Here is a 12,354-nt window from a genome sequence, read left to right on the forward strand (position 1 = left end):
GTTTTTACTCTGTTTGTTCAGAACCTAAACATTACCAAGGTACTCATAAGGTTCTCTATCCTAGGTTAAACCCACAGCAGAAGCTTTCAGAGAGTGACAGAATAAAGGGGTTGAAAATAGATGGGGAACAGGGAGGAGGAAAAAAAGGAGAGCAATGGAGAGAGAAGAGAAATCAAAGAGAGGGATGGGAAAAGTAGAAACGGAAAGCACGAGAGATTGAGGAAAAGGCAGCGAAGCCTTCAGAGCCCAGTGAGCAACCAGAGCAGACGTGAAGCTCCTACACATGTCACTCCTGGCCTCAGGCACTGTTTTATACCCAGCTGAGAACAGAGGATCTGACAGAAAGTTGGCCATTATGAAAAGTAGGTAGGTAGGTAGGTAGGGGTGTGTGTGTGGTGTGTGTGTGTGTGTGTGTGTGTGTGTGTGTGGTGTGTGTGTGTGTGTGTGTGTGTGTGTGTGTGTGTGTGTGTGTGTGTGTGTGTGTGTGTGTGTGTGTGTGTGTGTGTGTGTTTGTTTGTTTGTTTGTTTGTTTGTTTGTTTGTTTGTTTGTGTGTGTGTGTGTGTGTGAGCAAATGCATGCCCATAGGTGCATGCCCATGTCTGTACGTCTCTAAATACAATGCAAGATGTTGTGTGTGTGTGTGTGTGTGTGTGTGTGTGTGTGTGTGTGTATATGGATGACAACCGAGATCAGCATAATTAACCTTTAAACATTTTCAATTGCCTCCTGCCTCAGGCATCCCACTGGTGGATATTGTTGAATTCAACCCTTTATTCAGCATCTGAACACCACTGTCATGCAGGCAGTAATTGCATGATAGAAATTGGCAATTGAAAATAAATTGCTTTCTCATTCCACCATAATAAGCAACACCACCGCGAGCTAAACAATATGATACTGAAAATTCAACCAAAATACAAACACATTGTGATCTAGGTGTAGCCTGGATGTTATCTAGGCAATTTAACTGTAATGCCTGGAAAAAGTCCACAAAAGTCCACAATAACAAACTGGTGTATCACTGACAAGTGGGCTATTGGTTTCAATAAGTATCATTAGATGAATCCTATTGGGACTTTCGTTACTCCTGTTTCTCATTCCACCTCAGCTGAGCTGTCCCTCATTATCTCCCTCTATCCCAGGCCTCTTTCAAATAGAGAAACGTACAGCTTTACACTGATAAAGCAAACAGGACCCAGTTTATCTTCCAAGCAGGAGACGACATCGGTGCAGAAATAACCTGAAATGTGGGTAGTGAGCTATCTTCACAGGGACATAGAATGGAATCTTTATTGAGCCAACTGCCACTGCTAGCGGGGAAGGCTAACCCATACTGTGTAAAGCAGACACTTGTTTTGCTAATGTAGCATCCCTCTACTGACTGGTAGGTTCTGCTCACCCAGATAAGAGAAACGACACCGCCTCCTTTCAAATAGCCTTTCGCTCCATGTGAGTGCGAGTTCCATTTGCAGTACCTCCAGATTGCCATTTAGTAGGTAAATCGGGCAATAGTAGGGTTTGGTTAAATGCGTAGCACTGTAATCGATGAGAAGCTTTTGGAGAATAAATAGGACCCATTATGATGTGGCTTAGGAAAGAAGAGGCCAAAATTGTACCTCATCTACCCATTGAATGATTTGTAAAAAGGGGTGATGGGTAGAAGCCACTTGTCTTTCATCTTGATCAAAATAGGCACCTTTTACAGCCAATAACACCTTTTACAGGCTTATTTGGTGGTGAAAGGAACATTTGGACATATTAGAGGTACTATTCACCACCTAATTTGACCTTCTTCTCTAATACCCTAGAGGCCAATAACAATGGAAGAAGGTTAGAGCGATTTTTGTGTTATGTTTTAGTAAATGCTGCTGGCGTAGAGAACAACAGAAACTGCTATATTTGAGGGCCACATAAGCTTTACAACGCACACAACCAAACATGCACATCATAATTACTAATGTGTACAAATTGGATTAGCCCTGTCAGCATTTTCTGACAGGACACTATCCTTTTTCATTGCTGGACGATAATACATTTAGTCAGTAATGAAGAAGAAATGTCGTTGGGACAAAAATATTAGTTTTCAAGTAACCACCACATCGTTCCTAACCTACTTAAGCATAGATATTTGCGGTTCAGCTGTGTGAGGTAGGCCCACATCCACAGATCTCAGCATGCTAGCTAGCCACTTGTTACAGAATCCTGACTGGCTAGGGCCTGGCTTAAGACCCATCCACCCTCAACCCCCCAACACCCTCCAGGCCTCAACACATCAAGCCCCCATCAATCAGGAACCAATTTTCACCGGCTGCCCAGGCAAGATCAATCGCTATGGAAACTGACCTCTGTTTCTATACCCCTGCCTCTCTTGCTCTTTTGTCTTGGGTTTCTGTCTCTCGCACACTCTTGCTCCTGGCTAGGGCTAATCGACTGCTGCGAAGAAGAGGTTGAATCAGGAAGCAGAAGAACGAAAGAAGCAGGAGCATGGGTGTATGGGAAAAAGAGGTGGTTGGTTGGGCTTCCCCGGTCGCTTGCTCCGATACCCACTGCGGAGTTACATCGGTGGTGTAAACTGTCATGGGAACCACTAAGACGGAGGTTTGATGTATGAGGATATCCCAGTTCCCCATTCTAGCTGTAGCAATGCTGGAGGACGTATGGCTCTTGATCCTCCCCTCATTGACTGGTGTAGGTCCCATGTTAGACCTTTGCTGTTAACAGATAATAGCTTCCACCGAGTCCCATCAATAAACAATTGGCAGCCCGTGCTAATCCTGTGCCACGCAGTGGAGTTTCTGAGGGCTCATTTGGCATCTCTCACCACCCAATGTACTGTAATCCTCGCCTTGCCTGGCGATTGTAATGACTTAATGAAACAATTGCTTTTTCAATTAAGGCAGGGGAAGAGGGGTTCATTGGGATTGGCTCTCAGGGCCAGGTGGTGGATCGAGTCACCTTGGATGCAGTCATTCACAAACTGAGCGTGCTGACTGGATTGTCAGACCAAACATCCGAATGGGCCACCTTCTTATTCTCACTCCAGTCCAACTGGGCCAAGGGGTTGGAGCTACGGAGGCTCAGGAGGCCCAGACTGAGGAACCGCAAGATAATAATGATCCTTTTATCTTCACATCTTCACATTGTCTCCTTCCGCTAAGTATCATAAAGTGAATGTGGGCCGTCTACACTGCAAATGAGGTTGCACAGTACACAGTAGGCAGGCCAACAAAAAACTTACTGCAGGATGTGGGAAGGAAATGCGAGTTCTCAGAGTGTTAATGCCCAGTGGTCTCCCAACCACACGACTGTCGAAGAAGCTGAACCGGAAAGTGGTGAGCTCATAATAGCTCCAAATTGGTCCCATTGAAACCATTGTTTAGTGCACAGACTAAAAGAAAACAGCTAAGTATACCTTACCTCGTTGGAAATAAATCTGTTCAATTCCGGGGAGGTGACAGAAAATTAAGTTTAAGAGCGCAGGCAATTTCAAAATGGCCACGCAATCGGAGGAGTTAGTGCAATAGGAACAATTTTGTGTCATTCTGAGTCTCTTCAGGCAATTGACACTTGGTGACTCCACCTGAATGAAAAGAACACCTGCAATTGCTGAGAGCCAAGGCCAGGGCCACATCTTGGGTCAAAACATGTAACGAGAGACACAGAAAATGGGTCTGCCTGAAAGGAGAAAGAGATAAATCCACTCCATCTTCTCACTGAAGAATAACTTTAGTGGAGGAGAAGGAAAAATACAAAAGACACAGCCTTTTGTTCATGACACAGGGTAATTGGAAACGCTCTGGTTTTTATGAAAAAGATCACTGTCTTTGCTCAATTGAACAAGGCATGAGAACAATCACGAGGTCATTACTTAGTATACTGTTTTAAGTTAGTCTACATTTTGACAGCCATACTCATATTCAACCTGAATACCCAAAGTCAGCGCATGAAACCAATCAAGCGCTCACCCGGAAAAGCCACGAGCAAAACAAATGTTGTTGACAACATCATGAATGGTAGAAATGTAAAGTCCCATATTTTGGAAAACTACTGCATATCCATCCAGGAGAATCTGCTCTTATTTAAATCACATGGAGGTCAAGTATAAAATGAAATGATATTATTCAATTTGTAAAACCTTTGAAGATGTAAACTTGAGGAGAGTGCTCATCAAAGTGTTTGACACATTACAATTTCATGCACTTCAATCACCTGCATTGTCTTGTCAAACTTGACTTGAACAACATCACTCAAACGAATGGACCAAATAACCAAAATAAACGTGGCCTGTGTCTACACCTGACACTTACATGTGTCTTCTGCTATCGGAATACGAAGATCGCATTGAAAAGACAGGTCTAGACGCACAAAAGTTGCATTGTGTTCAGATTTGGCTGACCACTTCAGGTGGTGGTCAGAGACGCGGATTTCTCCTCAGTCTGGACACAATCAGCCCTTACAAAAATGTAATTTGTTGAGGCAAACTTCCTGCAAGTTTGTGGCAAATTTGCTGCAAATTAAAGAGCGTGCCACAAAATGTTGCCAGAAGTTTGCAAATGTTTGTCACTAGTGGTGAATATGCGGGAAACCTTTGGCAACAATCATATTTATTGCCACTAGTGGCAAACACCTCACCAGAGGTTTTTTCTGGCAAACAATTTTCTCAAGGTTATATTTGAATCTGTGGCAAACCTGTGACAACAATATTTATTATCCACTAGTGGCAAACAATTTACCAGAAGCCATATCTGGTGAACACATGAGTTCCTAGACCAGTAAACGTTGACAACTAATCAGGGGGGATTAAAAAAACCTGTTGGGAAATGGAAACCAAGCTAGCTATCTACCAAAGTTGTCCTGTGAGCATCTAACTTATTAACTAAACTTCCTAATAAAAATTAAAATGGTGTTAGCTAATTGATATCCAGTTAGCAATGTCATGTTTTATGGGATAGAGTGAAACACATTTTGTTGATACCAGTTGCAATCTGTCTGACTGACTGGCTAGCGCTTAGCTATCATATTTTTGCACAATTAATGTGTTAGCTAGCTAGGTAATTAATGATTTGCCTAAACACATTTTTTTAGGTGAATACGTTGGTCTTTTAATACAAATATGCATTTTAATATGCTACTGTCAATTTTCAATAGCATGTTAGCTAGCACCACAGCTAAGGTAGCAACATTATGAGCTGACTTGACATCAAAGCAAGACTTCAATTTTGCAGATGGATACCCTTCCCCTACCCCGAGGCTATCTTAGGAGGAGGCTGCATCAACACCCTGGAAAGATGTTTGTGGTGCACTCACTCATAACACTTTTTTTGGTGATAAATGATACTTCAAGACTGATAAGGTAAGTAAACTGATGTATTACTTTCATAAATGTAGCTCATACAGTCATTCTTTGTAACGATTACATATTTCATTTCTTTAAAACTAGTAGCTAGCACATCTTGATCATGTGTTGTCCCTTCTCTCTTTCTAGAAACAATCAGTTACAAGGCAAAAAGACCGATCGAGGCGTTCAATCAAATTGAGGACAGAGAAATATGTGTGTACCAGGTCAAGGCTTAGTGCATGCATAGCTTTGAGATGTAAGTTGACAATAATAAATGTTGGAAAAATAATATGAATTCCCATATTAGGCATTTATGTTGCTTTTCTTCCACCCAAGCCTTATACACCTGAGTCAGGAAGAAGAGACAACTAGTAGATAACTGTCTCTTAATGATGAAGTCCCCAGTCTAGGTTGAATATCATATTTAGTTGATTAGTTTGAACAATTGTGTTAAGGCTTGGCTGGAGAAAAATATTGTACACTGTGGCTCTTGGAACAGTTGGCCACACATTTAAAAAGTAACCAATTGAAGTTTAAAAGATTGTAAAAATTGTAATTAAATATCACAAAATTGGGGAGAAAAGGGGGTAAAAACTATATATATTTTTTAAAGCCATGAGGTAGAAGAAATTGTCCGTAGAGCTCCGAGACAGGATTGTATCGAGGCACAGATCCGGGGAAGGGTACAAAAAAAATGTCTGCAGCATTAAAGGTCCCCAAGAACATAGTGGCCTCCATCATTCTTAAATGGAAGAAGTTTTGAACCCCCAAGACTCCTTCTAGAGCTGGCCGCCTGGCCAAACTGAGCAATCGGGGAAGAATGGCCTTGGTCAGGGAACTGACCAAGAACCCGACCTCAGACTGGGGCAAAGGTTCACCTTTCAACAGGACAACGACCCTAAGCACACAGCCAAGACAAGGGAATCCAGACACAATGTGGACATGCTAGACACATTTAAACGTAGGTGTAGACGCACGACGTGTTCTGAATTCCATGATCAGAACCCCATGATCAGAATTCAAAAGCTGCGTGAAATGTCAAGTCTAGACACGGCCTCGGAAAAAGGGCAGAATAAGCTTCAGTGCTCCTAAGGCGAAGCAACAGAATTTCACCCACTGTGTTGACAAGAACATGTGTGTTCTACAATACATGATGTACCACACAATAACATTAGAAGTCAACATCACTAAATGCTGATAGTTACTTACAGTGAATACGTATCTGGCCTGTGAATGGTTAAACAACAATTTAACTCTAAACTATATGAGGAGTAGGGTTGAGAGTGAGAGAACCAGAAAATGACTCTCTCCTGCCTAAGGGGCCTGAAATGTTTCACTAGGCAACTTCAAAGGAAAAGAAATCATTGAAATCCCCCCCCATCACTTTGGGCTCTAGTCAATTAAAATTAGGCAGTCCAGCCAGAACACTAGGCTAGCACAGCCACTCTTAAGTAGATTGCACAGAGGACAGGGGGCATAAATAAACGTCGCAAATAAACATCACAGTTTTCAATTGTCCTTGCTTGTTGCACACAAAAAAAGCACTTGTACCCTCCCAAAAATGAGATATGCTGACTAGAAAATCATTTTCCACCACATTAGTTAAGTTGGTGGTCATGGAGCAGTAACATGGTGCTTATACCCATATGTTTATGCATATAATACTGTATATATACATTCCAAGAACATTTTTACATGGTTGGAGTAGAGGGCCTCATTTACTGCTCAATATTGTTGGGGAATTGATGAGCCGTACAGAGTAGAAGGGGCAGAGGCGCTTTTTATGGCGGAGGGAGGCGGAGTAACTGACCGCAGAAGAACAAATAGGACTGTGCAGCCAGTTGTTGGGCTATTTCTGGACGACGGCGCTGTCGCTCGTGGTGTCTGGCAGTCGGGCGGTTTTTGGACGAGACAGACGGAAGGATAATGGTGGCCCTGAGTGCTGTGGTTAGACACACTGACACACCCTGGACGGAGGGACAGGGCCTTTAAATAGTGTGTGTGTGTGTGTGTGTGTGTGTGTGTGTGTGTGTGTAGGAATCAGGACGCTCACATTTGGCCCCTTTTGGAAAGGAAGAGGGTAGTCCCACCCTGCAGTGATCAGATCTGAGGAAACACACACATGCACACACGCACACACGCACACACACACACACAACAAAAAACAAACATCGACCAAACATGCATCCATTTCTCTGAATTTGAAGGGCAAAAACAAGGAGCAGAGCTTGTGATTGGTCAATCGAGAGGCGTGACCGCTTGTTTTGCTAGGTGACCCTACAATCTCCTCTAGTACACAGGCAATTTAGAAGATGAGGGACCGCTATGCTGTTTTCCCAACAAGGCTGTCAGCAGGGGGTTACGCACACACACACAGTGATGTAAACCAACGCTATATTACAGCGGGGTAGCTAGATTTATTCAACAGCCTTTTTTCCCTTTTTGATTAAAAACATCTCCTCCTCGTTGTGATTTATGAGAGTGAAAGGAGTAGCGAGAGAGGGAGAGAGAAAGGGAAAGGGAGGGGGGAGAATGACATCATGCTTTTAGCACAGGCCGTCTTTGATGAGGTGACATCCACTTGCTCTGCTCGTGTGAGAGAGAGAACAAGAGAGTGGGAGGTGTTGATGGAAAGAGAGAGAGAGAGAGAAAGAGAGAGGGGGGGAGAGGGGGTAGGAGGTGTTGATGGTGAGAGCGAGAGAGAGAGCGAGAGAGAGAGCGAGAGAGAGAGAGAGAGAGAGACAGACAGACAGACAGAGGGAGGGAGGGAGGGAGGGAGGGAGGGAGGGAGGGAGGGAGGGAGGGAGGGAGGGAGGGAGGGAGGGAGGGAGGGAGGGAGGGAGGGAGGAGAGACTAATGTGAGGCTCTTCGTCCCCCCACGATGAGCAGGTGGGAGAAAATAAAGTTGGATGACTGCACCCCTGGGCCACTCTGGTGTGTGTGTGTCTGTGAGCGCGTATGCACGTGCGCGTGCATGTGTGTGCGTGCATGTGTCAGGCTTCATCACACATAAAGCCCACAGGTGCATCGAAACAAAAATAGTTGTGAGGAGAGAGGTAGAGAGATGGAGGGAGCGACAGACAGACTGCTTAAACGAGGCGGGGGGGGGAGAAAAACAGAAATGAGACAAAACAAAAAAAGAGGGGGAGGGTGGGGGTGTCTCTGTCAATCAGTGGGAGAGGAGCGGTGGCTGGATCCAATCTCAACCAGCAATCAGAGGAGGGAGAGAGACAGAGAGATGGATGGACCGTGGGTGTCTAAGTTTTTTATGTCCACCTCAGTGTGCATATTTATGTGTATGAGAAAGCGTGTACCTGAATGTGAATGTGCGTGTGTGTGTGTGTGTGTGTATGTGTGTGCGTATGCGTGTGTGTTTGTGCCTGTTTACTGCTAACAGGACCACGAGGGGGGCCGGTGAGCCTGGTGGTTGGGGGCTTTGTGGGAAGAGTGATTAGAGGTTGGGGGAGGCGGGTGTGTGTGTGTGTGTGTGTGTGTGTGTGTGTGTGTGTGTGTGTGTGTGTGTGTGTGTGTGTGTGTGTGTGTGTGTGTGTGTGTGTGTGTGTGTGTGTGTGTGTGTGTGTGTGTGTGTGTGTGTGTGTGTGTAAGTGCGTGCGTGCGCTGCCTGCTAAGCGACTGCCGTGCATTATTAGGAGGGTTGAATACAAAAGCTCTGCTCCATAAGCAATGGAGTGATGGAGAAGGAGGCTGAGAGAGACAGAGAGATTGACAAAAAGAGCTACATATCCACTGCCGGAACCTGATGAAATGGGGCAGAATCTCGATACTGACAAATTGCAAAGAGGAGAAAGATAGAGAAAAGAAAGAGATGGAGGGACGTTTGTGTTTGTTTGTGCATGTACAGTTGATGCCGGAAGTTTACATACACCTTAGCCAATTACAGTTGAAGTTGGACGTTTACATACACATTAGCCAAATACACTTCAACTCAGTTTTTCACAATTCGTGACATTTAATCCTAGTAAAAATTCCCTGTCTTAGTTCAGTTAGGATCACCACTTTATTTTAAGAATGTGAAATGTCAGAATAATAGTAGAGAGAACGATGTATTTAATCTTTTATTTCTTTCATCACATTCCCAGTGGGTCAGAAGTTTACATACACTCAATTAGTATTTGGTAGCATTGCCTTTAAATTGTTTAACTTGGGTCAAACATTTTGGGTAGCCTTCCACAAGCCCCCCACAATAAGTCTGGTGAATTTTGGCCCATTCCTCCTGACAGAGCTGGTGTAACTGAGTCAGGTTGGTAGACCTCCTTGCTCACACACACTTTTTCAGTGCTACCCACACATTTTCTATAGGTTTGAGGTCAGGGCTTTGTGATGACCACTCCAATATCTTGACTTTGTTGTCATTAAGCCATTTTGCCACAACTTTTAAAGTATGCTTGGGGTCATTGTCCATTTACATTTACATTTATTACATTTAAGTCATTTAGCAGACGCTCTTATCCAGAGCGACTTACAAATTGGAATTTGGAAGACCCATTTGTTATTAAGCTTTAAATTCATGACTGATGTCTTGAGATGTTGCTTCAATATATCCACATAATTTTCCTCCCTCACGATGCCATCTATTTTGTGAAGTTCACCAGTTCCTCCTGCAGCAAAGCACCCCCACAACATGATGCTGCCACCCCCATGCTTCATGGTTGGGATGGTGTTCTTCGGCTTGCAAGCTTCCCCCTTTTTCCTCCAAACATAACGATGGTCATTATGGCCAAACCCTAACCCTATTTTTGTTTCATCAGACCAGAGGACATTTCTCCAAAAAGTATGATCTTTGTCCCCATGTGCAGTTGCAAACCATAGTCTGGCTTTTTTTTTATGGCGGTTTTGGAGCAGTGGCTTCTTCCTTGCTGAGTGGCCTTTCAGGTTATGTCGATATAGGACTCGTCTTACTGTGGATATAAATACTTTTGTACCTGTTTCCTCCGGCATCTTCAAAAGGTAATTTGCTGTTGTTCTGGGATTGATTTGCACTTTCGCACAAAAGTACATTAATCTCTAGGAGACAGAACGCGTCTCCTTCTTGAGCGGTATGACGGCTGTGTGGCCCCATGGTGTTTATACTTGCGTACTATTGTTTGTACAGATGAACGTGGTACCTTCAGGCGTTTGGAAATTGCTCCCAAGGATGAACCAGACTTGTGGAGGTCTATCATTTTTTTTCTGAGGTCTTGCCTGATTTCTTTTGATTTCGGAAACTTCCGACTTCAACTGTATGTGTGTGTGAGGGAGAGATAATGGTTGTGTGTGCATGACAGATAGTGTGTGTGTGTGTGTGTGTTTTTGTGTGCGCATGATCCTCTCTCCCAGCTATTTAAACAGCACACACTCAACAAAGTGAGTGAGTGAATGAGAGGGTGAAAGAAGTAAGGAGGAGAGAACAGGCAACAATAGATCAAGTTGTGGACAGACGGGTAGATAGACAGGGACTGATTCCAGACAAGAGGAGTGATAGATATACATCAGCCTATGGTGTGAGTGTGCCATCAGTCTCTACTCCAGACACTGGCCACAGAACAAAAACAGCAGACACAAAGAGCAAAGGACCAATCGTAAATAGATAGTCAGACAACTCTCTATACGCTGTAGAGATTGTATGCATTCTATCACGTACTGTGTTACCATGCACGCACGCTCAAACATACACATAACAAAACAAGCAACAACAACAAAAAAGACAGAGAAGAGATTAGGAGAATATTGGGGAAAGGAAAGGATATGGAAGAGGAGAGGGAGGGAGGAAGAGACCAGAATGTGAAACATTGTCATGCAGTTACGCACACACACCACAGACCCTCCCAGCTGTACACTGACTCAACTGGATTTAAACACTGTGAACAGCGAGAAAGCATCGCTCTTCTCCCTCGTTCTCTCCCCCCATCTCTCCCTCTTTTATTTCTCTCTGCACTCCCTTTGTTTTGATTTCCTAATGCGTCTCTAAATCCATCTTAGCGGAGAAATGGTGCAGAACAAATCCGAACGGGGAGTTTCGGGATAAGAGAGCCGACGATATTGAAAATCGGAGGAGCTATGGGGTACGTCACAAATGGCACCTTATTCCCTATGTAGTACAGTGCTTTTGACCAGGGCTCATAGTGAATTGGGTGCCATTTGGGACAAAGCCATTGTATGGTGAGAGATGGGACGACATACAGGTAGTGTCACGTTGGTATCAACGATTCGGGAGACAGACGCAGGAATGCGTAATCGTAAAAAAAAAAAAAATTAAGGCCCAAATTACGGCGTGCCGTGTAAAGGCACGAAGACCAAACAAACACGTAACAAAACACAAGGTGGAAACCCAAAACAAAAGAGCGGGGAGTACCTCGAATAAATAACACCAGCGCACAATGATTATCACACGGGACGAGACCCGTAATCATCTGCACAATCCACAAGGGCACGAAAGACCAAAACACACAGCACAGGTACTCACACCAAAACCAAACTTTGAAGTATTTTCTATTCACATGGTCCTTTTCAGTCCGGTTCCAGCAACTATGGTGGATGCATAATCAGGCCGGCTCAGTACAGCATGGTTTAGAATGGCTCGGTTCGGCTCAGCAGTGTGAATAGCCCTCAAGACATACTGTACACACGTTCTCTCACACACACACACAAACTATACCTTACCCACCCACCCACCCACTTACCCACCCACACACACACAAATATTATAGTAGTACTCACATAGGGCATGGGAGCCAGTGAACAGCAAACAGAGCAACAGAGCGCAGAGGGGCAGCAGGGCCGGCAGAGAAAGGCAGGGTGGACCGCCGGCGGCCATCTTGTTCCGGGGGCGACTTTTGACCTGGCTGGAGAGCCGAGGCCCCACAAGAAGGAGGCTGGGGTCTTCACACAGGACGTCTTGGCACTCTGCAGGAAGAGGGAGAGAGGAGATGATGAGCTAGGATATCACCAATTGAGCATTCAAGCGTTTTAAAAGGGAGTCTGCTTCAAAGCCTGGGGTGATGTCAAACACACACAT

At 44.4% G+C, this 12,354-nt stretch overlaps 1 protein-coding gene across 15 annotated transcripts in view; it reads right to left on the bottom strand.

Annotated features, from left to right (window-relative positions):
* Positions 1-12,354, bottom strand: part of LOC106613507 (receptor-type tyrosine-protein phosphatase S) — a 283,006-nt gene that overhangs the window by 142,646 nt on the left and 128,006 nt on the right. For all 15 annotated transcript variants that reach the window (XM_082956707.1, XM_082956706.1, XM_082956708.1 and 12 more), the window contains one exon: positions 12,057-12,242. In XM_082956707.1, the coding sequence (XP_082812833.1) occupies positions 12,057-12,153 (97 nt within the window). In that variant the 5' untranslated portion in view covers positions 12,154-12,242. The remainder of the gene's footprint in view (positions 1-12,056; positions 12,243-12,354) is intronic.

Source organism: Salmo salar, chromosome 10 (assembly GCF_965601325.2).
Source record: "Salmo salar chromosome 10, fSalSal1, whole genome shotgun sequence".
NCBI classification, from domain to species: domain Eukaryota; kingdom Metazoa; phylum Chordata; class Actinopteri; order Salmoniformes; family Salmonidae; genus Salmo; species Salmo salar.